General features: G+C 39.2%; 1 protein-coding gene across 12 annotated transcripts in view; it reads left to right on the top strand.

Annotated features, from left to right (window-relative positions):
* Nucleotides 1–27,808, top strand: part of SLC12A4 (solute carrier family 12 member 4) — a 51,069-nt gene that overhangs the window by 1,105 nt on the left and 22,156 nt on the right. For 2 of the 12 annotated variants that reach the window (XR_012586530.1, XM_074583162.1), the window contains exons 1-4: nt 9,679–11,055; nt 15,884–16,161; nt 19,640–19,734; nt 21,753–21,884. Coding sequence is in view for 10 of the 12 variants with exons in the window: in XM_074583162.1 (XP_074439263.1) it covers nt 15,990–16,161; nt 19,640–19,734; nt 21,753–21,884 (399 nt within the window). In the remaining 2 variants the exon portion in view is untranslated. The other 10 variants (XR_012586529.1, XM_074583161.1, XM_074583163.1 and 7 more) reach the window with 9 other exon arrangements.

Genomic DNA, 27,808 nt, shown 5'->3' with positions numbered 1-27,808 from the left:
ATTGCAGGTGACTGTTCTTCTTGCTTATGTCATCTTGAAAAATGTGCCTGGGCATCTAGGACCCTCTCCCTCAACCCGGGCCTTTGAATACTACAGCGTGTGTATTGTGGCTGTGTGGCTTTCACAACTGTTCTTGGTTCGCGGAGCTGCTTTTTGCTAGTGGTTAATTTATTACAATTGCAGAAGAGGATCACGTAAGTAGGAGGGCATTTTGGGTGGTGAGAAGTGCATTCGTTAATTAGGCACCTAATACAAGTGCTCAGCCTCTCTTGGTGTTTTGCTGTGACTTTAAGGTATAAATCAATTTAAATATGGTGAGTGTTGCTAGTGAGAAAATGAAGGATACTTAGATTTGGAGAGTAGAGTAGTTGTGGTAAAAGGTTGTTTTAGTTCTTTGTGGTATCTGTTTCTTTTTTTCTGCCTTAGTTATGTTTAGTTCTGTAACCTTTAAGAAGAGGATCTTCCCATGGGCTCAGCTGGTGAATCTGACTTGCCCTCTGTGAATCACGCATGACTCTAGGCAACAAAAGAAAAATCGGTAAACACCTGACCTGTTCTTCCTTGCCCGTGCAGTCAAACTTTTCAGAATGCAAATTTTATTGGATGCACAATAATCCCTGAAGGGAGCCTGCACTGCTCAGGCCTGTGCTCAAGGAAGAGAAAAGAGTTATTTTGCTGAGTGGTACTCAACTGTCACGAGATCAAGGTCCAGTTCTTTCCTTGTCACTGTGTTCAGTTCTCCCTGAATCTGTGCTTAAATCTCCAATATGTACCATTCTTTTTTATGTTATTAATTTTTTCCTTTCTTTGCATGCTTTTCAAAGGAATTTTAGTCTTCATATACCAAGTAGCTTACATAGGCCTAATGTCCATTATGTCAGTTCTTTCCAGTCCTATTGTGGGTATTTTGGAATAATGAAAGGTAGGTGCTTTTTCCAACTTGTCTGTTATCACAGACAATTTGAGGCTCTAGCCCTAAAGGTTGAACAGGGCCTTGACTTCATTTTGTAAAATGTCTGCTTAACTCTCGGTTTACTAAACATGTAGTTCATATGTATGAAAGTAACAGGTGCTTTTCACCCATCTCAGCAGATTGAGACCTTGAGTACTTTTTCCACTAGCTAGCTTTGGCCATGGCTTGGTAAGTGTTAATTTCTGGAAATTACTGCCGTGGTGGATAAAGGAAGGTCAGCTCAAACTGCGTGTCATTTGGATGCAAGACTGCCTGTAGGATGTGTGCAAACAACATTCAGCTCCCCGTCGCAGTCTATCAGTAGCTGGCAAGCTGTGATCTCTTAAGTACTGCTGTTCCGACTGCAGCATAGAACCGTGCTGCTGGAAGTTAGCTGAGTCTCTATTTTAAAACTGATAAATATCTAGTAGCATCTCTATTAATATATGGTAGTTAGTTCTGCTTCTGTTTGAACTATAACTGCCTTCTATTTTTTAATTTACTTTCACAGTAATTAAGTGTTGTTTCATATCCTCAGGGTGTAGGTATAAAGATATGCTGTCTTGTCTACCTGTACTGACAAGCATGCTCTTCCCCACTAGCTTTTTCTGTCTCTTCCTAGGTTTCCTGGGCTTATGGCTCTATAGAGGGGAATCTGAATTCCCTTGTGTTATTCCTTTGGTTCTTGGTGCTTCTTTCTACATCCTGTGCAGAGTTAGCGTAGCCTCTCATACTGGGGGAGCGTTGATAATACGATGTGGTGGAGATGGGAAGCTCCTGTTGAAGACAGAGTATCTCACAGCTGTTTAGCGCTGGCTGGAGCCTGCAGAGCGAAGGGAAGAGAGTGACCCTCCGGAGCCTTCTGTGGCAACTGATTACAGGGCTTGTGGAAGTATTTGTTGGTTTTGGTGATGCCCCTGATTTCAAACGAGGTAAACTTTGTTTGACTTGCATCCAGAGTTTCAGAGTTTTAGACTGTGGCCCTATCAAAGTGCATATGATTCATATTGGCACTGCATGAATGCACACAGAGCTACCTGAGCAATGCCAGTTATCCAGTCTTTCTATGCGATCAAGTAGCACCGCCATAGTCAGTAGGAGGAATTGGTTACAGTTGTTCTGGTGAATCTTCTCTAGGGAAGATTGTATTTTATCAGCTTGCTATTTAGAACCTTATTCAAAGACTTCTTTGGGTTGCTCAGTTTGATCGGAGATGAGTTAAAGTGACTCAGTTAACGATATGGCCCTTCAAGCCTGTGGTCCGTCACAGTAATGTAACTGTTTATAGCTGGTCTGTAACAGTGTGCAGTTGTGCAATCTCTTAGGCTGTTGCTTATGATTCTGACAGATTCTTATTTCACTGTGACCTTTATTTGTCATAGCCTTGTTTTTGAATCTTTTTTCTGAATTTTGCTTTATTTGGGACATCAAGTGATACAGTGTCATGTAAACGCTACAGACATGAAGCCATTCTGCAATAGAATTTCTTGTCGGTCATTTCCCTAAGAAGACATTAGTGAGTGTGCAATAATTTAGCCTTCCCAGATAGTTCCAGAGCTTGCTTGTGAATAAAATCAGCTTTTTTTTTTTTTTTTTCTAAGCAGGTTCCATTGACTACCACTGCTTGTAATAGATTTTGACGTCTTCCATTTAGAAAAAGAAGTACAAAGAATTTTCCTGTGATCCTATGATAAACATGTGAGCCTTGCTTTATGGATCGGCAGGGATGAGAAATGTGAATTTGGCATCTTTTCAGTCTTTGAAATAATGCCGGCATGTTAGGTTGGGTACACAGGGTACGAAGAAGGAGAGTGGGTTATGAATAGTGTTTAAAAAAACCAAATAAGCTTTGCTTTAATAGGAATCTCAGCTCCACAGTGATTGTGTACCCTGTTAACCAAAGTGCGGCACTGTCATGTGTCCTGTGGGAAGTTATTTATCTTGCTGTGACTTTTGTTTGTGGAAATGAGACACTAATCAGCTTGGTGTCACTAACCAGCTTTGGTCAGCTGCCACCCTTGGTTTTTGCCAATGAATTGCTCTGCTTATGTTCCAATTATCACATGTCTTGCTTTCAGCCCAGAGTTTTCTAACTAGACTTGAGACCTTTTCCTCATGCTTACAGTCTGCATTAGTATGTGTGGTGCCCTTGTGCAGCAACAGATTATGCTGGTCATTTGCAATAAGCTATTTTCGAGAAGATGGATAAAGAAAGTCCTGGTGTGATAGCATTGCGTTTTTACTTTAAGCTTCTTCCTGGTTCACTGCTTTTTAATATGTGGTAACTTACTAGTAAGTTTTAAGTTTTTTCCAGGTTTTAAGTCTTTTACGAGACTTGAAATAAAGTTCATGTAAAATATGACTAAAGCTACTTTCAGTGGGGATACATAAATCATTCAAAAATTCCTTTCCAAAGCACTTAATTCTTAATGTATGTGTTTTGGCAAAGTCCAGAGATAAGATAAAATTAGTCATATAATGAATTAGATACAACAGCTAAACAGGAGTGACAGAAACATGCGTCCAAATATATTTTTAAGTTGTCTTAAATTCAAGAACTTCTGCTAGCAGCAATGTGGGTAAATGGCGCTGTTACAGTAGTTATAGTAGAGTATTTTTGCATAACCTCTGTAGCACGTGCATCTTCACATTTTTCATGTTGCCTCAAAACTGCAGCAAGAAGTCATGGAGGAGGGAGCCTGGGGAAGAGTTGAGGCAGCAGCTCTGAATTGTTTGGGAGGAAAGTAACCTGAGAAGAGAAATACACTGATGTCAGTGAACTGTCTCTTCTGGTGATTTGTGAACAGTATGGAGACTGCACCTTCTTCAATTTAGTTGCATTTTGATGAGGGAGGGTTTTTTCTGTTCTGCTAAGTTTAGCAACTGTTTTCCCTCACTGGAAAGTTTAATGTGTAAATTTGGAGATGTTAAAGGTGTTCTGTCAGCACTAAATATGTCAATATTTGTTCCTGTTCCATAAAGCATACTTGTGAGCTCTTGTAGGATACACAGCAGTAGTTATAACTTGAAATGCAGATCCTGAAAGGGGTCTTAGCAGCAGGGTCATCCTCCTGAAGTCCGGTATTTTTTTGTTCTGTTTGTGTAATGGGCAATGAGCACAGCACTGATAGCAGTGCCAAACTCCAGAATACTTTTTTCAACAATACAGGTGCATAAATAAGTGGACTCTTGCTTCAGATAAGGAAAGATAAGAGTGCAATAAGTGAAAAATGAGAGTGGAGAAGTGCTCTGGGACACGTTTAGCTGTTTATAACACTTGGGTAAATGAAGGAGATGGTGTATACTTTCTCTGTAGCCTGTAAGCAAAAGAATTTCTCTGAGAAGCTCATTTTAGTGGAGCCCATGGTGGATACCTCAAGTTTCTTTTAGCAGCATACAGTTTTGTAAGGTTTAGTTCATCTATAAAAATGCTTGTCTAGGAAAAGCAAAAAGCTCATTTTACTGCATAAACTGTTACTTTTGCTAAGCATGTCTCTCGTACCTCTTGGGTGATTAAGACAGAGCTGGAGAGGCTGCAGCTGTCCGGTACCAAGGGGATATCTGTGCCAACTGCTGGCGCCCAGGAGACTTAGCTAAATATAGAAAAACATGGGCCTTTTTGTGGGTTCTCTGGTATTTCAGTTATTTGGAAAAGCTCTGGGAAGTATCTCTGTGATATGTCTAAGTGATTTGAAAGCAACTCCGGTAATGTGTCTGTATGTTGCAAAAAACTCATAAAAAGCCAAATAACCCTCCACTAGTCTTTTGTAGCTGTTGATTTTTTGTGTTTTAGAGAACACCTGTATTAGAAAGCTAAGCAATTGCACACAAAAATACATCGTGTTTCCATTTAATTCTATCTGCAAACGCTCGCTCCTTTTGACTTCCTAAGTGCCCATTTCAAACTTGAGAATAATTTTGGGAATTTTTTTACGTACTGAAGCTACATAATTTTATTGAATCTCTGCACTTTTCTAAAGAAATTCAAATGAATTTGGGGGCTTCTTATATTGTGTTTGTAGTACATATCTCTCTTGTATAAAATTGATCTGTGTGTGTTTTATTCAATTTCCCCTTGCGAATTTCTTTGGTGTTTCCCTTCTGTAAAGAAAATACTGACATTTCCTTTCTTTTCCCCACTGCAGCAAAATTAAGGAATACATTTTTGCATGCTTTTCAATGTAAAGTTTAAGTTTGGCTTTTGCTCTAAAGTTCTGTGTGGAGTGGAGATTAAGGTACTTTGCAGCCTCATTGACTGGGAAATGTAGCCAAACACAATAAATGCAGTTGGCTGAAGTTAAAGAACAAAAACAACCTTGGGGAAGATCAAACTAAGTGATCACCGCTTACTTTTTAAGTGCATGTAACAGAATGGGGGACACCCAGTGCCACCAGGAGAGAAAAGCTACATTTGGTGAGCTTCCCCTTCCAAGACCAATTGAAGATTTACACCTTTTCTTGACTATGATGTAACAAATAATTTAGTGTGCAGACTGATTTATATTACAGAAAAATTGCTACTATCACCAATACGTGGGAGCAAGATCTATTTGATCAAAGCGTTTGTGTCTTCAACGTGTTGGTTCGAGGTTTTTCTTTAAATACTTTGAGCTGTAACCTGAACGACGGAGAAAAAAATGCACCACTTTAAGACATGGTCTAAAGCCTATTGGAATTATGTTTTAGGAACATTTCCACTGTCTTCAGTAACCTTTGAATTGGAAATTTTGAATCTCTTAATTGTACTAAGCTTTGTTCTCACAGATAAGAAAGATTCAGTATTTTTTTGTTGTTTGATTCAGTAAAATCTCTTTCTTAATTATTAGTTTTCAATAGGCATCTGTTTAAATGATGCCAAGCGATCCCTTAGCAATGAGTAGTACTGTTCTTGTTCTGAGCTGTAGTAGTAGTACTGTTCTTGTACTGAGCTGCTTCAGATGATTTATTTCAGTATACTTGGATTTTTTCATGCATGGAGAACTGTGCATCGTTCACAGTGGCTGCTGTAGTGAATGCTAACCAAACAATACCTTCTTTTTAAGCGAGCAAAATAATGAAATACCATACACAAAAAAAATTAGTCTTTTAGCAAAATCAAATACTTGGCATACATTTAATATGTTCTGTCTTGAAATATAAAAAGTTTACGTGACCGGGAAAAACACAGCTCTTATAATGCACGTAGGGTAAACTTCTCTGGATTTTGGATATGGTACCATTTTGTATACTGTTATGTGGTACAGGTCCCCTTTCTTCTGAAGTCCTCTGAATACCTATCCAGGGGTTATTTTGTAGGCTGTCCACTGCCTATTTGTCCTGAGTTACTCTTATTCTTGAATCTCAAACTGTCATTTCTGAACCATAAAAAGAAGTTACTGGAGTTACAGGAGTAGCGTTTTTTCCTAATAGGTCATGTAATAGGGCTTTAGATTTTGTGGTAGGTATTAGGTTTCGCATGGAAAAAGATAACCGCTTACTTTCCAGCGGTCTTAATTCATGTTTGAGCAGCAGATGTATAAGTTAGACCAGTTCTGGCAATACATTTTTTTCAAAATTTTTGTTGCTATTGCAAATACTTGGTGGAATTTTTTGTTAAGCATCTTTTGGTCTTCATTCTGCTCTGTAGGACAGAGAGGTGGAGTTCGATGTGCAGAATAAAGAGCTAATTGCCCAAAAGGAGTTTTGACTCAATTAACTTATGGATGAATGGGGACGGTTGATAACTTGGCAGTCCTGCCAAGTTAGCTATGCTTTGCTGACTGGAGGCAGCCTAAGACTTGTTGGAAATGTAAATGAAATGGCATTTTGTTGAGCTGAAGATGAGAGGCCAGTGCCAGGCTGGGCTGGACAGCTGGGGAAAGGGGTGAGGGAGGAAGTTGCTGGTACTGGTGAGGGGACGGTCATCATCCCACCTTTGTATTGGTGGTCATTGTGCTCTGACGGGATACTGGGAAGCTCATTTGCTTAGGGCATGGCTTAGCAGCATTTCCAAAGCTATCCAGATTCTGGGTTTGCCTAATGTTCCCTGGAAGTTTGTCGTACAGGTCGATCCCCTTGAATCGAGAATGCTTAATTTGCCACTTTCTCCACGCTCCACCCAAGTGACCTGCATTGTCCCGAAAGTCCAGCTCTTTCATTGATTGACACGTGGTCTATAATATAATTAGTATGCAATCCATTGATTACTTTGAAAATTGGAATCAAAGCTGTAAGCTGATGTTGGAAGCTGGCTTGCAGGGAACAGTAGCAGAGGTTGTATAACAAGATCCTGGGAGAGGAGAGATGACGCAGAGCTCTGTGTTTAGGGCAGAGGCAGCCTGTACTATGTATAGGTTCAAACTAATTATGCCAGAACAAAACTGTATGTGAGGTTTTTTTCTACAGTCTAATTGCCAACCTTCATTTTTCATCTCCTACCAGTAGCCAGCTATTTCTTGTGTTTATCTGAGGGATTTAGAACATCATTCAATCATTACAGATACCGCCTTATTGTGAAGGAGGTTAGACCATCCAGGCTTCAAACTTTTGCCTTTCGCTTCCGTGTCAAAGGGAAAAAAAGGATTTTTATGGTATGCCATTAGAAACTGCCCATTTGCTGAGTTAGGGTAACTCCGAAGGAGGGCCAGCTTGCTGAGACTTGCTCTTGCATACTTTAAATTGCTGATTGCTGCAGTAAAACACAATTTTTATGCCTTGGAGTGTAATTATTTTTCATAAAATTATCTATGGCAATGCTACTTTGTGTTATGACCTTGTCTGTGCTTGCAAGCTGAGCAGCTCCAAGCTTAGTTATTATGTGCAAAGTCCACCTCTGTATTTCCATGTAGGAGGTCAGATCTGAGTCAGGACTTGGAGCAATTCAAGATGACGGTGTAGCTGCTGCTCTCTCTGGAGGATAGCACATTGCTGTTTCTCCTCTGCCTTCTACCTCTGCGTTAGGAGCTTTGCCTTTCTCATCCACTTCTAAATGGTGTAACTGACATCAATTTTACTACTACTTGCTATAGCATATATTTGTACCCAGAGTTGATGTAAAAGGCAAAGGTAGAGGTTCTTTAATAGTCTTACAGGTCTGATTTCAGAAACTACTGACTGCTCCCAAATATTTTCAGCTTTCTTCTGCTAAGGTTTTCACTGTCCAGTCTGTGACTTTACAATATGAAGTGTTCAGCAGCAATACGACTTAGCCGTCTCCCCCTAACAGGATCCCTTCTTTTCTCTTGATTCAAATTTGTGTTCTGCGCCCTGTACTGGGACGTGATCTCCAGGGCACAGCTGTTTCTAGAGCATCACATGCCAACCCTTGCCAACCTTATCCAAATTCAGTTCCTGCGTGGTTATAACTTGTATCTTGGCTACTTTGCCTAAGCAGACACAAACTGTTCACTTTAGATGTGCCTGCATGTTCCAGAGAATGGGGTGGCAATGTCCGGGATTAATTTCAGGGATACTGCAGCCAAACATGAAGGGAGGTATAGTTTAGCTATGTTTGGTAAATCCCAATACTATGTAACCAGATAGTGGGATAATTATCTGCCTTGTGTTAAGATGTCTTTTATTGTACGGGCAGGGAGCATTAAAGTTGTAACTCAAGGCAACGCGCACAGAATAATTGAATTGCAATATTTTGCCTTTGCACTTTTAAGACACTGTATTCTGGACTCTGTGGTAGAAGTGTACCTTTAGTGGGAGTAAGCTCACCATTATACGTCCCTGAGTTTCTTCTGACTTAGATTCTGTTGCGTGTGCTTGATTTAGTTCCTGACTGGTGAAGCAGAAGACAAGTGATCTAATGTTGCCCATTGCTCCTCAAAGAGTTTCTGTAAGCTCATGTGCTGTACTCATTTTGTTCTGCTGCTATGGCAAACTCATGAACTTTTTGTAAAATGATGCTAAAAGCCCCTGTGACGTCTTCAGATACCTGACTCTGTCTTGGTCTGTGCTGTGTGTTGCACAGTGTGAAATATTTTGTGCTGTTTTGGAAGACTTGTGAGCTCTTTATAAACGTGTTTGAATATGTGTGTTGTGCAAGTACTGCTGTGGATTGTTGCTTATCGTGTGCAATGTCAGAGTGCTCTCCACCCTCTGAAATATTCAGTGGGATGGAGTGACTTCCTTTGCTAGGAGAAGTCTCATGCTGACTTGTACTTTCTTTAAGTATCATGACCAGAGTTGCAGTGAGTTTTGGCTGTTTGTAGCACTTCGCACTGAAAGGTCAGCTCTTCATCCTTGGAGCGTATAAAAGCTTAGCTCTTTTTTTTCTCTCTCTTTTCTTTTATTTTCTTTTTTTCTTAGTTAAAAAAAAATAATCTCTCACACACTTTGTTTTCACATGGAACAAGGTACTTCTCAAATGTAAGAAAAATCTGGTATTCAGCACTTTCTATATGAGTTAACTGAAAACTTAATAAAACATTCAGGGCTTCACAATAAGCTGTAGCTGAGTAGAGATGTCTTTCTACTTTCTTCCAGGAATGGATTGTAGATGTCTGTTAATATACATTGTATATAATGCATAGAATGTACATGCAATTAATTTGCAAAGCAATTAAACCTCCTTCTTCTGTTAGTTTCTGTATGTCTGGAGATACTTAGCGCTCTGGCTTATTTCTCCTGTATTTCCATTTTTTCTTGCAGGAAGTTTTTTGAGCTGGTGGTAATACTGACTTAATGGTCACCGCTGCCGTCTGCTTGTTCTCGCTCCATGGTTTGTACCTGTACAATTGTTTTTTGGCACATGTTGAACTGGAGAAGGGAGCCGATGTGTCTGAAATTGTGGTGTGTGTTGTGGGGCTATTTTTTTTTTTTGAGTTTAGGTTTTTTGCTGTTGATTTCTCATCTTACTACTGCACAGCCATGGTCAGCTGAACAGGTATAGAGCTGAAAACAATTTTCTGTATCTGGGAGAGAGAGAGGTAAATGGAGTATTGCATGGAAGCTGCATGCTGGTCTCGTAGATGTATGTTGCTGTCTTTCGGAGAAAGTGAGAACATTTTACAGCAAGGTTAGAGGCTTTTCCTGAGGCAGTGAAAATGCTAGAACGCTTCTCCCTGTGATTTGATAAAGGGTGTGCTACATCTGAGGTGCCTTTGCGCATGTGAAGGGACAGAGTTTCTGGGAGGATAGTCGTGAGAAATGATTTGGAGTTGTTCCACATGAAAGAACCTCTGAAGTGGATTACAATGAAGTACAAAGGTTGTTTTCATAGTGTTTTTTTCAGCTGGCAATGACAAATTATATTATGAAGGCTCCTAAGTGATATGAATTCCTAAATCCGATTTTTCAAAAGTGACTTGGCATCTTTAATTACATAGGCATTCTTGGTGATTGCACCTACGGTATAACGTAGATAAGTCTCAGTGTGGTGTGTGCTGGTATCCAGAGGACCTCCTTATGAATGAGCAGGATGGAGTGAGTTCTGGTAATTATGAACTGCTTAGAATCATTAAGTTAGTATTTACTTATGTATCTTACATAAACCTCCACTTCATCATGCTGGTGCTTTCTTTTTTTGTGATCTTGCATATGATTCATCCATTAATGGGTAATCATATTAAAAAGTATTGAAGATGGAAAGAAATACATCACTCTTTTCACTTGAAAGCTAAAATGCCTGGAGGGCTAACGTCACAGAGCTATACTTTTGTGCCATTAGCAGGTTTAAAACGCTGTCTGAGTACACACTCAGCAAGCAGCACTTCTGTGGCACACACTTTTCTGAGTAAGTGTGCGAACAGCTGGCAACGTGCCTCTTAAATGTGGCTGGGTTTGGATTTCATAAATAGCATTTTCAGTAAGATCTTGACACTTGTATATTTTCTCAGTGTTGAAAGGGTTATAATACCAGGATTATATTGGTGTCGGTTTAGCTTTCTGTAAGAAACGTGTTTGCTTCCTGAAAGAGATCAATCCCATTCAGCATTGCAGCCAGCAGTCAGCTTGTCAGAGGTGGTGGAAAAAAGTTCTTTTGGGAATACGATATTATTGAACTTGTGCAATCCTCAGGACTTCACAGAGAAGGCATTTACTAAAGCATGTACTAAGAGCAGAAAGAAGAATGGTAAACCAAATTACTGAAAATGGCAAAGAGCTGTTGCTAAAGGGTAAGTACTTCATGGTGATATTAATACCTACAAAGGATTATAGTGTTCTGAAACTATCAGTGGATCTTACCTGAAGAATAAAATCATTGCGCATTTTGAAACACAGGATTATTAAATTGGTAAATCCGTTGAGTTGTGTAGTATCAGTCAGCTTGATTGGTAAAGCTGTTCTCTAGTTTTGCAAAGTACGGTAGAAGTCTGATAGTAACTTCACACGTGTTTATCTAGGGATAAATCAGAGATCTGTGTTTAGTTGTACACTTAGGCTGTACCAGGGTACGAATTAACTGTTGCATAGGTTGTTGTCTGGGAAAGCTTTGGCTGTTCTTTCGTGCAGAACACAAACAAAGGCAGTCTTTAGAACTGTTTCAGGGGAACTAATATATTACCAACAATACAGCTTTCTAATTTACTTTCTGATAGAACTGTGCTTTGTTTGTATCGCTTTTGTAGAGACCAAAGCCATTGCTGATTATAAATGTGTACATGGTATCTGCAGTGCAGTATGTAAATGAATTTTAAGAAGCACACCTTTACTTGTTGGGTAAAATTCAGTAAACTCAAAACTTTAATGACGGTGTCAATTTAACAGTGAAGTAAATAATGTATGTGTCTTAAAGTGGTGCATGAACATGTTATATTCTTAAAATGCCCATGAGTGTCAATAGTTTGGCCCTAAGCTGCGGTTTCTGATGGAAGTGTGTGTCTGGGTCTGGCATGTGAGAGTTCAGTGTCATCAATGTAACTGATAGTTTGAGCCTGTGTGTAAAGTACAGAGGATCTCTTTGCTGCCTAAAAGCTACCCGGGTAAAGATCTGTCCTTTCATTCTGCTGTTCTTGCGTCTTGTACAGCCTTATTGTTGCATGAGTTGTTATCTAGTGCACCCTTGGCCTTTATTTTCATAAAATACTGGGTCAGCCTGGAATATACAGCTTGTGCTTTCTGCCACTGTCAGTGAAAAAGACCTAGTAGCCCAAGGTCTTAAATGAACTGGCATTAACGGATTTCAGTTAGTTATTTCGTTACCAATGCCTAGTTTGTACAGTGAATGAGTTTTATCTAACCAGATGCAATGCTCTTTATTTCCAGTTTCTACTATTTCTGATATAAATACAATACTCCTAATAAAAAAAAAAAAACAACACCTAACACACACACACCCCCAACCCCTAGAACTTAGTAAAGTTTTCAAAATATTTTGAGAAGTGTTTGTTTTCTGAGCTTGTAATGTCACTATTAGTCTTTTGTTACTGTAAACTAATAAAATTATCATTCTCAGTTTTGAAAAACTTGAAAGTTAAAAAATCATGACTTTCTGTTTTTGCTTTGGATAATGTTGACTACTTTGTAGCTAAAGAGAAAATAAGTATTCCTTATCAGGTTTGTGATGTCAGCTGCCTGTTCTGCTGCCACGAATGAGTTTGTAATCAGAATTTTCATTTTAGAAATGCTTCGTGTTTCTTGCTAGCTGTGTGTTGCTGATGGAAAAACAAACATTTCTAATAGGCGGTCTTTTTTTTAATTATTATTCTTTTTAAATAAGAGCTCTACTTTGGACTGTTACTGATGTTGGCTTAGGATTTTTGGTAAGCAGTTGAAAGTGGATTTTTTAAGAACAGAAGCAATATCTGATTTCCATTTATGAAATTTATAAATAATAATGTGTGCAAAAATACAATTGTAAATGGAATAATTTGTTATAGTCTCCTGAATGAACCAAGAAAGAGATTTCATAACAGTTCTGAGAGTGAACAGTTTTGTTTAGCCCAGCCACATGTGAGGAACCATATAAATAAAGCATATAAGCAGCTTTAGAATGTATTTGAAATCAGATTGTCATCTACATGTTTCTTAGGTTATCTTCTTAATATGACAGTCTCTTGATGTACTTCAACAATACTCTTGAACACTTTGTTGCTGAAATGTGTAGATAGCGGGGTTCTTGAACTACTAGCAAAGGTCAAGGAACTTGTTTAGGGCTTTCTGTTCTTCAGCAATACTGAGTTCTGCAAAACTTTACTGCTGGTGGACGATGAGAATAATGTCTGAACATAGCACAATCTTTTGCAGGGAACCAAGTTTTATCTCACAATACAGATGTTTGGGAAAGTAGTATCATTGTTAACATCTGGAAAGTGCTTTCTCCAGAACTGTGTTAAAACAGTTTCTTTTGTAGAAATAAACAAAACAAAACACCGAAGCATATTAAAAATGGACAGCTTTTTATATTAAAACTTCATCCTTAAGGCTGTGAACAAATGTCTTCAAAAGCAATGTTGTGACTAAGGGAAGAACTGTTCTACCTGAAAATAATTTCTGTTTGCTGTAATCCCCTTGTAAATTTTTTTCCTGTAGAATAGCTATATTCGGTGTATTCATGTGAGAACAGTGAGCATAGCAAACCTATTTTGGTTTTGTGGTCAAAAAACCAAACTGAATTCTTGCCTACTTACCGGTTGTGTAGAAATTTGAGAACATCTTGTCACGTGAAAATCTGGAAAAGCATAAATAAACTGGAATAGAACTAACCTGCTTTCCAAAGTGGGATAAGTTTTGCATACCTTAAACCTTCTATAAATTAGGTTTTTATTTAAGTCAGGCTCTCTTTAGAGGTAATTTGCAGCATGCCAAGATGCGTGTGCAGGAGAGGCGCTCCAGGGATCGGCTAATTGACCCGTCTCTTTCTGACTAAAAAGCGAGCCTAGGTGATGAGTTGAATATAACTGCCTGCTGTTTAGGTAGATTGGTTTAACAGTGGTTAAAGGAATCCCATACCAACTGCTTGGGTAACAACTCTGATTTCTATTCTTAGATTCCAGTGTTCTCTGTAGATGGAATATTAAAAATATAAATGATTTATTTATTTTTTAAATTAACAAAAAGATCTAAGATTAAATAATATTTTCTGTGTGTGAAAATGGCTCAGTTTTGTCCCTAGCTATCACAGGCTTCATGGCCAGTGATGCAAAATACCATCTGAATGACAGAAAAAAATGGTGTTAGCTGCTATACAGTTTATTTCATGACAATTTTTTTTCACTGTGGTGTACACAAAGGAGCCTGTACATGCACAGTACAATTTCAAGTTACGTATTAGCTCTTATGATGCTCCAGAAATTAAATTACATTGAGAGGAGGAGTGTTGAGCTTTCCTTTGAGCTGGTTTTCTAGTAAATATCTGCTGTTTATCAGTTATAAAAAGGTAAATAAACCAATGGTTTTCTTCCTTTGTCGAGCCTAGCATTTCAGTTCGAACTCTGATTTGTACTCTGATTCAAGCTAACATTCTTTGAAGAAATTTAGCCCCTCAGTTAAGATTTAGCTCTTGATATTTCAGGCAGGGAGGATTATGGCAACCCTGCATGCCATTTTCACAGGACGTAGCCGTACCCGGAGCTTTGCTCAGCATCCCTGCACAGTGGAGCATGACCCGGAGTCTGTGGCTGTCTCTGGGAGTGGAGGTGTGATGGGAACATGGTCATTTAATTAGCTCAGATGTGTGCCTGTAAAAGCAAAATGGCATAAGTTTGTCATCAATGTACAGCCCCCTTTGTAATCATGTTTGTTTGTTTTTAATGTTTTAAGCCTTACTTGCAGTTTAATTAGCATTACTGTATTTTCATTGCTGCTGTTATCTGTGCTAGACTGAAGCCAGTCAGACTATGTCCATCTGTGCCTTCAGCATGCCGTAACTTGTCAGGTAGATAGAGCCTCCGTGAGAGCTAGGGGTGTGTCTCCCTGGGTTAGTCATGTCCAAATGCAAAGATCTGAAGTGGTTTAAGATGTACTAATTTTCCACTTATTTAACTGAACATGATGAAGTAGGGGAGTGGTAGTTTTCTTTATGGGAATTCAGAAACTGACAAAAGAGAAGAATAAAACCTCAACAGGTCGAGTCACGCAGCTGCTTCTGCCACCTTCTCGCAGGGATGATTATTCTTTTAATACTCTGGCTGAGTAGACTTTATACTGTGAAGCTTCTTGGTCTTTCTTTATGATAGTCTCACTGTGCCTAATTGTTCAGCTTTCATTTATCCTTACTAATCTGTCTTTCTTATAGTTACTTTCATATATGTGTTTCATCTGTAGTTCTCTCTAAATTCTGTTTTTCCTCCAGTTACTAAAGAAAACACATTGGCTTGCACAGAAGTCTTGCACTCGGCATGCTTGAGCAGTGAAACTGTGTCTTTCTGGCCTAATCCCCTTCCAAAAGGAAAGCAGAACACTGTCATCTGTGTTCTTAATCTTTTTTTTTTTTTAAACTAAAGACAACACAAGCCTTTTGGAGAAGGACAAAATAAAACCAGTTAGTAAACTATCTGGTATGGTTTTGACACAATGTTTTTTTTCTTGGCAATGAGATGAAAGTTAGGGAAAAGTTTGGACAGCCATTTATTGCTTTTATTCTGTCTCTTGGGATTGTGTGTTTGCATGTATGGGAGTATGCACACTTAGGATTTTTAGGTTTTGTTCCATGGACTGTCTTTGATGTTTTATGGAACTCAGGTGATCTGCGCAATGATTAACCTTGTTCTACAGACCCATGTCCGTACCTGAGTAGGGGAGCTCTAAAAGTTCAGGGAACTATGGTGGAGATGTTTAGATAAACTGTATAACATTAGTGGTGGCTGCAAATAGAATTATTCGGTTTGAAAGAGAACTGGTAGCATTCAGAAATAAAATGCTTTAATTGTCGAAAGATAACAAAGACTGAGAAGCAATGAAACAAGTGAAGAGGATGCATTAACCTGCTTGGAATATAGCTTGCCTGTCTCAAAAATTGAGATTAACTAGGGACTAAGGTAAATAAATTATTCTCTGTTGCAGAGTATTTAGCTCCCTCTTTAAGAAATGTTCCTTGCAAAATGATCTTGCACGATGAAAACTAACACCACATAGGTACTGTCCAAGACCAAAGACTTGATAACTAAGAATGTGGAAAACTGTACGCATGTCACAGGATGGTGCTTGCCCAGGAGACTTCATGCCTCAGAATGTAAACTGTCCTCGTGTGAAGCTGGGGCAAGAATTCCCCGGAGTAGCTTTCCGAGGTCACCTCCGCTCTCTTCCAAAACTGATGGACATAGCAAGCTCTTCCCATGCAAGTAAGTCTCTTTGAAGCTGCTGATATTGCTCATTGGCAGATGGAATATATTAGACAAATTTTTTATTACAGTACGTATTGTATACTGCGCTGCAGTCCATTCTGTTCTGTTTTGTGATTCTTGTTGAGGAAATGGTCATCTGCCATAGGTTTTACTTACGAAATTGCAACTAGAATACGAAAAGAGAGAAAATGAGATGGACACTCTGATGTTGTGATTTAGGACATGTATGAAAAGCAGGGATTGCACCGAACATGCAACTGGTGAAGGTGATTTTTGGCTATGCTTTAGTTAGCTGTATTTCACTTAGCAATCGAGTACTTCTCTGAATCAGCACACATCTCTGGAGCACCCAGTTCTACATACTGGTGAAGTTAAAATAGGATGTCATTGTAAAGAACTTGAGTATAAACTTAGACTCCTTTGCTTCCTGTTGAAAGTGTACAGTGTTTGAGAGGGGGTTTAATGTGGCACTTCACTGGATCAGTAGAATCATGTAGTTTGAAAGTTCACTTTTATTTTTGCATTGTCCTCAGTAATTCATAATCCAAATATGCTTTCAGGATAATGGAGCTTGTGCTGTGAATATGGTAAAAAGCCAGCTGTATTTCTCTATAATATGAACTTTTCCATAGAGAGAAAAATGTGCCCTAGCAATTTCAAAAACAATACTCTATTTCCAGACACTAGTTCTAATGATTTTTCTACTGCAGTTTGCTTTGTTTGGCTTGCTGTATGCAGGAAGATGTCTAAAGCAAGCACACCAAGGAGTCAAATTCAGAGGGAAAGTCTAATGGGAAGGAATTTGGTGATGCTTGAAAATGCAAACGGACAATGAGAGAGGAGCTGGAAGCTCTTTTTGAGAGCTCCTGAAGAGACCAATTGTGAAAAAATTTACTGGAGATAAAATGAAGATGCATCTAAAAAGTAACGCCAATTAACTTGAAGATTCATCGTAGGTCACTGGTCTTTGTTAGGCTTAGAAAGATGGTATGAAATTATCTTTCTTAACCAAGGATGGGTTGTACCAATGATGGTAATGAGAGGCTTGGCATTTTGAAAGAGCAAAATACTTGTCATCTTATATAAAAAAATCTGTGACTGAATGAGTTATCAAGTTATTATGAGACTCAAGTATGAGTTATCTTGACAAGTGTGATTCTATGCGTAAAAAGTGTGAGAATTTCTGTAAGTATTGCAAGTAAAGGGACGCCCATTATACTTTTTTGGGACAGTGGTAAGCTGCATGTGTAAGGTAAGGTTCCTGATGGAAGAACAAGGAAAACTAAGGCAGCAAAGAATTGATTTAAAAATCACTGAGTGTTTTAAAAAAACAAAAAAATCAGTTTGATTTTTTTCAAACATTCAGTTACCGGTGCCAGTATATAGGAAACAAGAAAACAAAACAAAGTTACTCATGACCTTATTGTATTTGATCAGTATAATGATGAGAAGATACTGCAGAGACCAAAGTCCTGAAAAATCAAGTAGGCAGTATTTCTGTTAGTTGTCGTTATCATTTGCACCTGTGTCCAATTTAGAGTGAAACCTGTATGGCAGATCACTCCATTTCCTCAGCAAAAATCACAAATGTACTTCAACTGCAATAGGGTAGAAGGGGCTGCAGCACAGCTTACAATACATACTGCAACAAAACTGGTCTTGTGTGCTCCTTCTGACAATACAGACATAAGAAATACAGCAAGCAAGTAGTTTTTGCAGATTTTTAGTAACCTTTGCTGAAGTTGATTAACATTTTATTTTGATGCTGTGTTGCTAAGCTTACTGATATTTCTCTAGTTGCGCAAAAAATTCTACAATGTACAACGATGTGAATGTATCTTACGTGTAGGTGGGGTCAGCAAATAAACTGGGCCCACTTGTGCAAGGCAGCAGCTATTTAACATTTTGGTGTTAGTTGTCAGAGCTGCGAGAAAAGCAATAGGCACATAAACAGAGCAGGCTGCTATCTACAAATATTTTTGGTCAGCTAAGTGTTTGCTTCCAGAAGCTTAACAAGACCTCTGTTGTTTGTGAATATTGTTTTTCCAACAGTTTTGTTCAGAGCACTTACCAGCAATTTCCAGCAAGTTGTGCCTATTCCATGTGTCCCTTCCCCTCAGTAAGAATAGTACTGAACTTTGTGATCATTTCTTCACTTGTAGCAATTACTTTTGTAACAGGGTGGTATATGCTGATCCCTGTGGGTGGGGGAGGAGCCTTCCGTTTGCCTGTTAGGTTCATTTTGTAAGTTGATTCAGATTTCTGAATGCAGAGATGCTTTCACTTCAATTGTATTAAAATAATTTAGTGTAGCCTTATTGAACTGATTACCATAATCATTGAAAATATGCACCAAAAATCCAGCTGTTGAATCTCTTGCTTTTTATGTATTCAGTGTACAGTACTTCTTTAACTTGCAGTATTTTCATTTGAGATAAGTTTTTTTCTTTCATTTTCAGTTTCTTTAGTGGTTACTTTTTTTGTTAATTAAAAAAAAGTATTCCTTGGATTGATCCTTTCTTAAGGAGATACTCTTGGAAATATCTTTAGTTTGTATTGGCTGAAATAGCAGGGAGTAAAGAGTTATAGGGAAAAGAAAGGAATTTTTGTTTGTTAAGCAGGGTGTAATGGGAGCCACAGGTCTGAGAACTTTTGAATACTGGAATCAATTACATCTCTTTTTTTTTTTTTTTTTTTTTTTTGGCCAGGGCTCATTTTGTACTATAGTGCCCTTACATATTTGTTAGTTTTTTTTAAAAAAAGTCACTACTCGTTACAAAAAGCTCTACTGATCTTCCATGTTATATATTTATTTTTTTAACATTGTTTATTGCAGATGTGAATGCTGTGCTTTTACTGTACCTGATGTTAGGTTTTAACTTAAAAGCATAAGATGAGTCTGAGGAGTGCACAATCTAAATGTTTGAAATACAATAAGGGTAAAGGCATCATGAAGTGAGCACATTTGATGCCTAGGATTAGCGGGCATAGTGAAAAACCAAACAACAACAAAAAAAGGGGGGGCTTTGGTTGATATTTACCTGTCTTGTAATAACAGAATCTAGTCTTTGAATTGTTCAGTCCTACTAAATCTACCTAATCTGTTTGGACATACTGCTCAGAAGTTGCTCTTAGCATTAGTAAGGATTTCTAAGTGCACGAGAACTGTCTTTTCACGTGTCACCATTCTATGTAAGAAATAGTTATAAAAGGGAACATTAAAGTAGTGCTGCAGCTGTGACCCTACTTGTACATTTTACTTTGAGGTGACTTTTTGTTCTATTTTCATGAAAAAGGAGGAGTAGAAGTAACTCCACTTTGAGTGTAACACCTCTGATACTGATAACGTTGCATAATTTTAGATACTGAAAACAAGCAGATTGAGTTGACTACACAAGTTTATTCCCTATGTTTTTTGTCAAGGTTACAAACTCTTTCTTCTCTTATCAAAACCTGCTGCTTTTTTTCTTTGCAGGTCATGGCAACCATAAAGAAAACAGTCCTTTCCTGAACGCTGCAGAAGCTAGCAAGGGAGGCGATTACTATGACAGAAATCTGGCCTTGTTTGAGGTAATTTCTGTTTTTCATACTTCTAAAGTGATTTGGGGTCTTCCAAGATGGGAGGGATTGAGCACATATTAAGTGGAAGACAAAGCATTGCAAAGGTCCGGGCAGTGGGTCAGCACCTGAATAATTTAAATAGTGAAGCTGGTGTGCTAATCAGTGTGGAAAATGAGCGTGGGCTGTTTACTGTGCTAAGAAGGACAATGTTATTCTCTAGAAGAGCGCCTAAATTCAGGTACTCAGGTTAGCCTGGGTATCCCATATTACAACTGCACTATATCGGTAATACCGATTTCTGCCCCGCATGCTTTTTTGTGGGTGTGCGTCTGTTGTCCGAGGTGCCACTAGGCAGAGATACCCCGTGTAATGAAAAAGCTCAGGAAGTCCACTCGGGACTGTGAGGCAGTATGACTGTTTCCATGTGGAAGTAAGGAGGACCAGACTCTCACACCGGAGGCCAGTTGGAGCCACACCAAGTCCAGCAGAATCCTTCTCCACATCCTCGCCTCACTGGCACTGCATTAACTGCAAATATAGTGTGCGAAGACAAAGTTTCTAGAAAATGTTTTCAGAAGCTCTGGTGCTGGGGAGTGGTGCAGAGAGTCTTTGTATGGCTCTGCAGCAGCTTTCCAGCTGGGCTTCTGAGTTACAGCTTTAGAGAAATACTGGCAACCTGTACCAAATACTTCCCATTCTGGGAACTTGGTGTGGGGCAGCCTGAGCTGGCTCTACACCCTGCCAGGGTGGTGCCTGCAGAGTTGAGCTGCGTGGCACGGAGCCTGGACAAGTACAACTAACCTGCTGCGAGGTGGGAACTCACTGGAAATGCTACAACTGTATTTGCAGGCAGGGTACTTGAGCTAAGACTTTGAAGCATGCTCTCAGCTGTGGTGTCGTCTTCCTCCAAGTCATGGTAAATCTGCGATCAGCATAAACTTGCCAATCATGAAGAGTTGGCCAGCTGTGGCATGGCTGCTGCTAGTCACATGCCTGCCTTTTTCATAAGCAGTTAACACAGTAGTACACTAGGGCTGCACGCTCTTTTCTGTACGAAAGAGGAGGAGGAGGAGCAGGTAGCATCCCTAAGGCTATGAACAGGAAGCATGTGTTGCTGCAACCTTTTTCTGGAAGGCATCGTAATCAGGTTTTGGAAGATGTGAACTGCAGATGAGATCAGAGGAAGGAGTAAGAAAAGGGGCTTTTGGGGTCAGTTTCTGCCATCAGGTACAAAGCATGTAATGCCATTGATCCTCACAGAAGCTGTTCATGATGATACATGAATATATGATAGAACTCCAGACAGTGAAATCTTTCTTAATTGTTTTTTATTTCCCGTGTAGAAAGTTGTTTCTCTTTACCATGCGTTCTTATTGTGCAATTAGACATGTAAGACATTTTGAATTCAAAGAGAAAGGGAATGATTTTGTTCATTTTTTTTTTTTCTTTTTTCACCTTGAACTTACTTTCAGAAACAGAAGTTGGATGGGATGAATGTAAAGGTGTGAGGCCTCTGTACATGTGGCTTTTGTGATTTTTATCTAGGTCCACATAAATTAGATTAAATATTTTGAAAAATGTGATAAAATTATCAGAGTGCGTGCATACCTACGATGACTATAGAGTTTAATCACTAAATCTCTGAATTATTTGGCAACTTGACCTTTTTAAAAGCATATCTGTTGATACAAGCTGACATTAGAGATAGGTGCAAGGTGTACATGTCTATTTTCTTACAGTCCCAAGGCTCAGACAGCTTCTTTATTACTGTAATTCATGCGTTTCAGCACCTAAGGAGAAGGGTGCAGACCTGTTGGTGTAGCCTTTTCCTGTCAGATTTACCTATCTTTCAGAGAATTAAATCCTCTCATCAGCGGTTCAGGCACAATGAAATATTCTGTCATTTCCTGGATGATTTTCCCGGTGTGTTCCCTGGCAGGCTCAGGCATGCCAAGGAAGGCATGACCCCAGCCACTCTTCATAAATGCTGTGAATTGCAGAAGTTGACTAGTTGTCTTCTTCCACAGGAAGAACTTGATATACGACCAAAAGTGTCATCTCTGCTTGGCAAGTTGGTCAACTACACAAATCTTACTCAAGGTGTTAAGGAACATGAAGAAGCAGAAAATACTGATGGCTCAAAGAAGAAAGTATCAAAAGTAAGTAAAGATTCTCTCCATGGCCAGCTGATGGACGGGATGATTGCCTCTGTGATTTTTTTGGGGAGCTGAACTCCTCTTTGCTTTATCTTAGCCTCTGTCCAGAGCCATGACAGTGTTGCAAAGAAATAACATAGAACTCTATAGGTAATCGGATGTTGCCAAAGAACTGGGGCACTTGTAGTGGTTAAGCACTGTGCACTACAGTGCAATTACATACGCTTGGTATGGATTGAGATAAGGGGGATAGGCTTGTAGTAGTGGATCGAATAAGCAACAACAACAACAACAAAAAAACCCCAGCTTTTTCCTAGTGCTCTTTTAGCTGCCCAGCAGTATGTGACACATCTCAAGCCTGGTAGGTATGACACAAGTCTTGCAGGAGCTAACACCCTTCTAAAGTGGTGGGTGGAGGTCAGATTGGACACCCTGGGGCAGCTCAAGTGTCATTCTGGTGTTAGGCACTTAGGCAACTGAATTCTGCCCCAAAGGATCTGCATTTAGATGGTTAGCCTATTTGGGCTGGCCTTGTAATAAGATGGAAGGTGGGGTTTTATTGTTGGTAGTTAGATTTCTATCAGGAGGGCTATGTTCTATCTGCTCTCAGTGCTCTGGCAGTCAGGGAGGTGTTTCAGTTAGTGCTAAACCCTCAGGTAGTATGTTTGTGTTTTATGGCACTTGCAGGCCTGTCAGTTTGCTTGCAAATTTTGTCAAAAGAAAGTTTTCCAAAAAACTAAGATAGCACTTGAATTCTGCAGATTTTATAGTACTGCCCTGTCGAAGATTGAGCCATTTCAGAAAGAGATGGCAGTTGATAATGTTGCACATTGTTCTCAAAGAGAATGCATGTTACCCCATGCTGAAAGCCGGATTCCAGCTCCTTTGCACTCCAGTTCCTTACTCTGCGCAGTTTTGCACTGGGGTTAACAAAGTTTTTCAGTCAGCACAAAGCTTAAAATTCAATTTTATCTGAGACCGCATAGACTAAAGTGCTGTAATATTGTGGTTAATATGACATTGTTACAAAGACTGAGTGAAGGTCATCTGGGTGCAGTAACTGCATTCTGCTACTATTAGCTTGCATTAAAAAAGTAATTTAAACACTTTAAGTGTGAATTTCTTTAGTGTGGTACTTGACGTTATACTAATTGCTGAGTCTGTCCAAAGTTTTTACCTTTACGAAATGTCAGCTGCATCTCTGAGCATGCTTTTGGTGGGAATGTCAAGCGTGAGCTGTTATTATAGTGTTATTGCATAATCTAAAATAATTTTCAGCCTCTTCCTATCAAAAGCAGATTGATCGTTACCTGAACAAAGATAGAGTGGAGGCGGGTACAATAGGTACAGTCCTTACTATTTTGAGAAAGTTCTGATCACTTCTGCTGTTTATTTCCTTATTAATTGCCTGACCAGAATAGCAGGGTAAGATGCAGTCTCATCTGAAAGCCAGTCACTCACTTCCCTTTTAGAAGAAGGATTTGGTGATGGGTCTGTAGTGTAAAAAAGGAGCAAATAATAGGGAATTGAGACATTGTTTTAAATCCCTGGTAGAGTATCATGTAAGGTTTGGTGTTAATATTTCTACATCTAGGTATGATTTATGTAAACACTTGTGTATTGTCTAGCTGTTTACTGCCATAAGAAAGGACTGTTTTCCTTGTTAAAGCCATGCCTCTATGGGAAAATAGAGTTTGGGCTTAATACCTGGGTTGTCCTGAATTCTGCTTTCCCATGTCCCAAAAATGTGTGTTTGCAGACTTCTCAGATGTTTTTTTGTAGAGTGGGTTGGATAATCATTCCAAAAGTGACAATATCATCCTGTGTTAACATCTTAATATTATCTGTGTAAACACTGCAGTTTCCTTAAGTGAATCTTTGCCTAGCGTGCCAGTCTCTGGGATAAATTACATCAGCTGCAATATCATAACTGTGGTTTGAATTTCTTCGCCCTCTCTTGCCTTAAGAAATACGAAATCTTAAACATCTTGTAGACTATAAGAACGTTGAATAGTAACTTGGCCAATAATTATAACCATTAAAACCAGGAAATTCAAAAGCTGTAACTGTACAATGCTATGGATTGAAGGTATCCAGAAACTGCAAATGGGATTCTTTTACGCATTTGTTTTTAATCATCTTTGAAGTATAAATCAATGCACTGCTGTTACCTTATCCTTCCCATTGGAGCATTAGTACAGGAGCAGGAATATCCACCCCAGCATGACAGCAGGGTCTGGTTTTAAGTGCCAGCATTGTTAACTGACTCATTGCTGAATGCTCTATTGGGTATGCTCAGCAAAAACGTACCCAGCCAGTGTGACAAAAGGTGAGCTGCCTGTCCTGATGTGTCACTTACTGGAATTGGCAATTTATAGACAAGAATTGGAGCAAGGAGAGTGAGCACACTCTGGATCTGGTATTCAAAAACTCAATAAACGCAAGCAGTCCTTTCAGTAAGTGAATGTAGAATTCTGTCTGAGCAGGTAAGACAGGTCTCTCCGTGAATACCTTTTTGTGACCTAGCACACCCCTGCCTGCCAAATCATATCCATTCAAATAAAATAAAATCAAATTTAAAAACAAACAACAAAAAAACCACAGACACAAAAAAACCCCAACAAGGCAGTTCCAAGTTTAAGCTTAAAAGACTAGAGACTGATGTGCTTTAGCTTGTGGAGATCATTGTTGTCAGCACCTGCTTTCTACAGTGACAAGACCAAAAGAGACCTCAATGTTTCCGCAGGCTCTGGAAAATACGCTACACGACTATCCCCTTCTAATAATTGCTGCAGAGTTTGTGGAAGAGGCAAATGAAGATCAGGACAATTTCAGTGCAAAACAGCTTAATATAAACATACTACCCTGTTTCAGCATTCCCATTAAATATTTTTGGTAGTAGCATTCTGTGTTACATACACATCAGATAAAATTGACGCTACTCCATGTAATAGGGTAGAAATCTAGTTGCTTTTTGTCTTTCCTAAATAAAGTCTTGTATTAAAGCACTTAATAGACGCAGTGCTATAAAAATATCCCCTTCTCATGATGGAAAAAAATTAAATTAACTGGTTTATGTATCTTTAATAAGGCAGTTTGTTTCTGTGCTGTCTCTGTCCTCATTCTGCAGAGCAACCGCAAGAGCTGTCATTACTGATCAATGTCCCCGAGCCCTGCAGCCAAGTGCTTTGATAACCCATCACACTGGCACAATGGAAATAGTGTCCTTCAGACTCAGATCAATATTTGTATCAATTATGTGTCTGCAGCTGATTAGAGGAAACCGAAACATGATCTGCATCACTGAAATTGAGACTGTTTTCGAGATTTTTCTGGCTGTTCTTGGTTAATCTAAAACAGCATTCTTCAAAATGCCTTTGGCTTTTATTTCCTTTGTGCAGCACGGGGTGTTTAATTTTTTTTCATTTGGTAGCTGTTGAGACTGAACATAATCCCCTTCTTATTTCAGATTGCATTCTGTTTAGACTTCAGCACTGGTTTAGTATCACTTGCTGATTATAAGGTGCTATAAAAAAGGGTGAAGTCACTGCAGGTTACTGGTGTTAAATATTGCTGTGAACAAGCTGGCTCAAGTAGTATTTGGGGATCATTCTTTCATACCAGTATTTTTTTTATTCCACAGGGTAAGAAAATCCAGAGTAAACTCTTATGCCTGAGGTACACTTAGTAATCCTGTGGTTTGGGTTTTGTCTGCAGGCAGACGCTTATGCATTTCCTGGGCTGCTGTGCTCTGCAGTAGTCTCAGAACTGTACAATTAATGGACAATTTCTCATCCACTGTGGCTGAAGTTAGCTTGTAACTTGAGATGCGTAAGTGGCCACTTAAGAGGGAGGGGGAGAAGATGATGAACAGTAAGAAGCTGCAGGGGCCACTGAGGGCAGAAGATAGGAACGAGCTGAGCTGAAGTCAATTCTTACGCAAAGGAAGCAGGCGTTGGGACATGTGTAAAGGGCAGGCTGAAAACTCACCTGCTTTGATAGCGCTTGGAAAACTATCATGTAGAATATATAAGAAATGTGCTCCACCACCTTCTCCTGTGTAGGAGCAATAGGTTGGGCTTACGTCCTTCTCCTGGATGCCGGTTTTGACAAACTTCTAGAAACTCCTTTACCTCTGAGATACCCCCACAGCTGATAAATTCACTTGATGCTGGCTGCTGGGTTCAGGGACGTGGTGAGAGGGGTGACTAGTGGATGAATGGTCAGATAGATGATAAAATCATGTGGAATGTCTCTCAAGAGAGGCAAAGAGTACGTTAATGTGACAATAGGAAGCCCTTATGCAGGGCAAAATCTGCCCAGAGCCTGGCAACATTATTTAGTCCTTTCTCAGTTAATGCTTATGCAGTTGAAGACACAATGTGAATCAGATGAAGGTGTTTGAAACAAAACTATCTAAACCTCCTCTTCTTGAGGAAATGGGTACACTATGAAGAATACCCTGAGAAGATCCTCCTCCACTGTAGCACTGGGACAACTCGTTTAAAACTCCTTACCTTACCCTGGTCAGGATACTTACATACCAGTGTAATTTCTGTTAGTATCAGAAGACAACAATTCCTTTTGTCCTTATACATAATCTTGACAAAGCAGATCAGCTTTGTTCTATAGGATGGTAATTTTTGTACACATGGCAGCTGACGTTTTAGGGATTTTTTTTGTACTGTGGCATTGGAGCAGCTGAGTAACAGCTCTCTGGCCCCGTGCTGGTAGGTCTGGTAGGGTAAGTCCATTGCAAACCATCAGCACGTGGTCCTGTTGCCCAGTTTACTTCAGGAGGTTCACCTGGGTTGAAGTGTGTATGGCGAAAGTCTGGTTGATCTGATTTAGCTTTAGTCACACAAGGAATTCAAAGCTGACTTCAAAAAATTCAGTCAGCAATTCCTGGCATTTCTAACAAAGAAGTGTTCAGGTCATGTTCTTAGGCACAGTTTCCTGTCATCTCCGTCAGGGCAGATTCCTAATGCAGATGAGGAAATTTTGAATTGTAATATATAATTGCAAGTTGAAGCACTAAATTCCTAGGTTGCTTGTTTTGGCCTGATGATACTCTAGCCATTTGATTTTTCTAGGATTTTACTTTTTGTCATAAAATATACTCTTGACTTACCTTAGGTAACTAAATTTTTCCACAGTGAAGACAAGGCAAGAACAAAGTCTTTGACAGCCATTTTATTGCTTTAAGAGTAATATGCTTGTGTTAAGTACTGTTGCTTTTGATTCATGACTAATTGGTCTATAAGGGTGCATGTTACCTATTTATTCTTGCATTTAATTAATGCTATGTGGAGTCAAATTTGAACAAGTGTTGTCAACTCCCTTTAATATCCTTCTCATTTAGATGGTGGTTCATGGGTTTCTTTAAATGGTGTCTGTCTGTAATATGTTTGGGAATTCAGGTTTATTTATAGAAAGAAGCATGAAAAGGGATGAGCCTTTGGGAAGTGCCACTGTTTATTCCACCTATGTTTCATCATTCTGTATAATTTTAAATGCAAAAGAAATCTGCAGAAAGCTGAAGCAATGTCTTGGCAGGAAACCACAAAGATTTGGCACTCTGAATTCTGAAGTGCTGCTAGTGCCACGTGTGCCAACGCAGTGAACACACTTGTATTCCTTGAAATAAAACCCTTATCAGCAGCATTTTTATCATTGTTTTGGATCTGACTATCCTCTGACAAAAAACGTTTGGGCAAATTCTACAAGATACTATGTTGAATGTCAGTCGTGCAGTTCCTGTAAACTCACATAACTGACTTCAGTTCTCAGTCACTGTCAAAAGTAATTCGGGGTCTGATGCTAAGATGAGACATAAGAAAGAATCATTAGTTTTACATGGAATATATAAAATGGAAGAAAATACCATATGTACGCCTCCAGATTGCTTCCAAATCTTTTCTAGTTGT

This window comes from Larus michahellis, chromosome 4 (genome assembly GCF_964199755.1).
Source record: "Larus michahellis chromosome 4, bLarMic1.1, whole genome shotgun sequence".
Classification (NCBI taxonomy): Eukaryota; Metazoa; Chordata; class Aves; order Charadriiformes; family Laridae; genus Larus; species Larus michahellis.
Note: the sequence above shows the minus strand (reverse complement) of the source record. Positions and strands in the feature narration are given on the sequence as shown.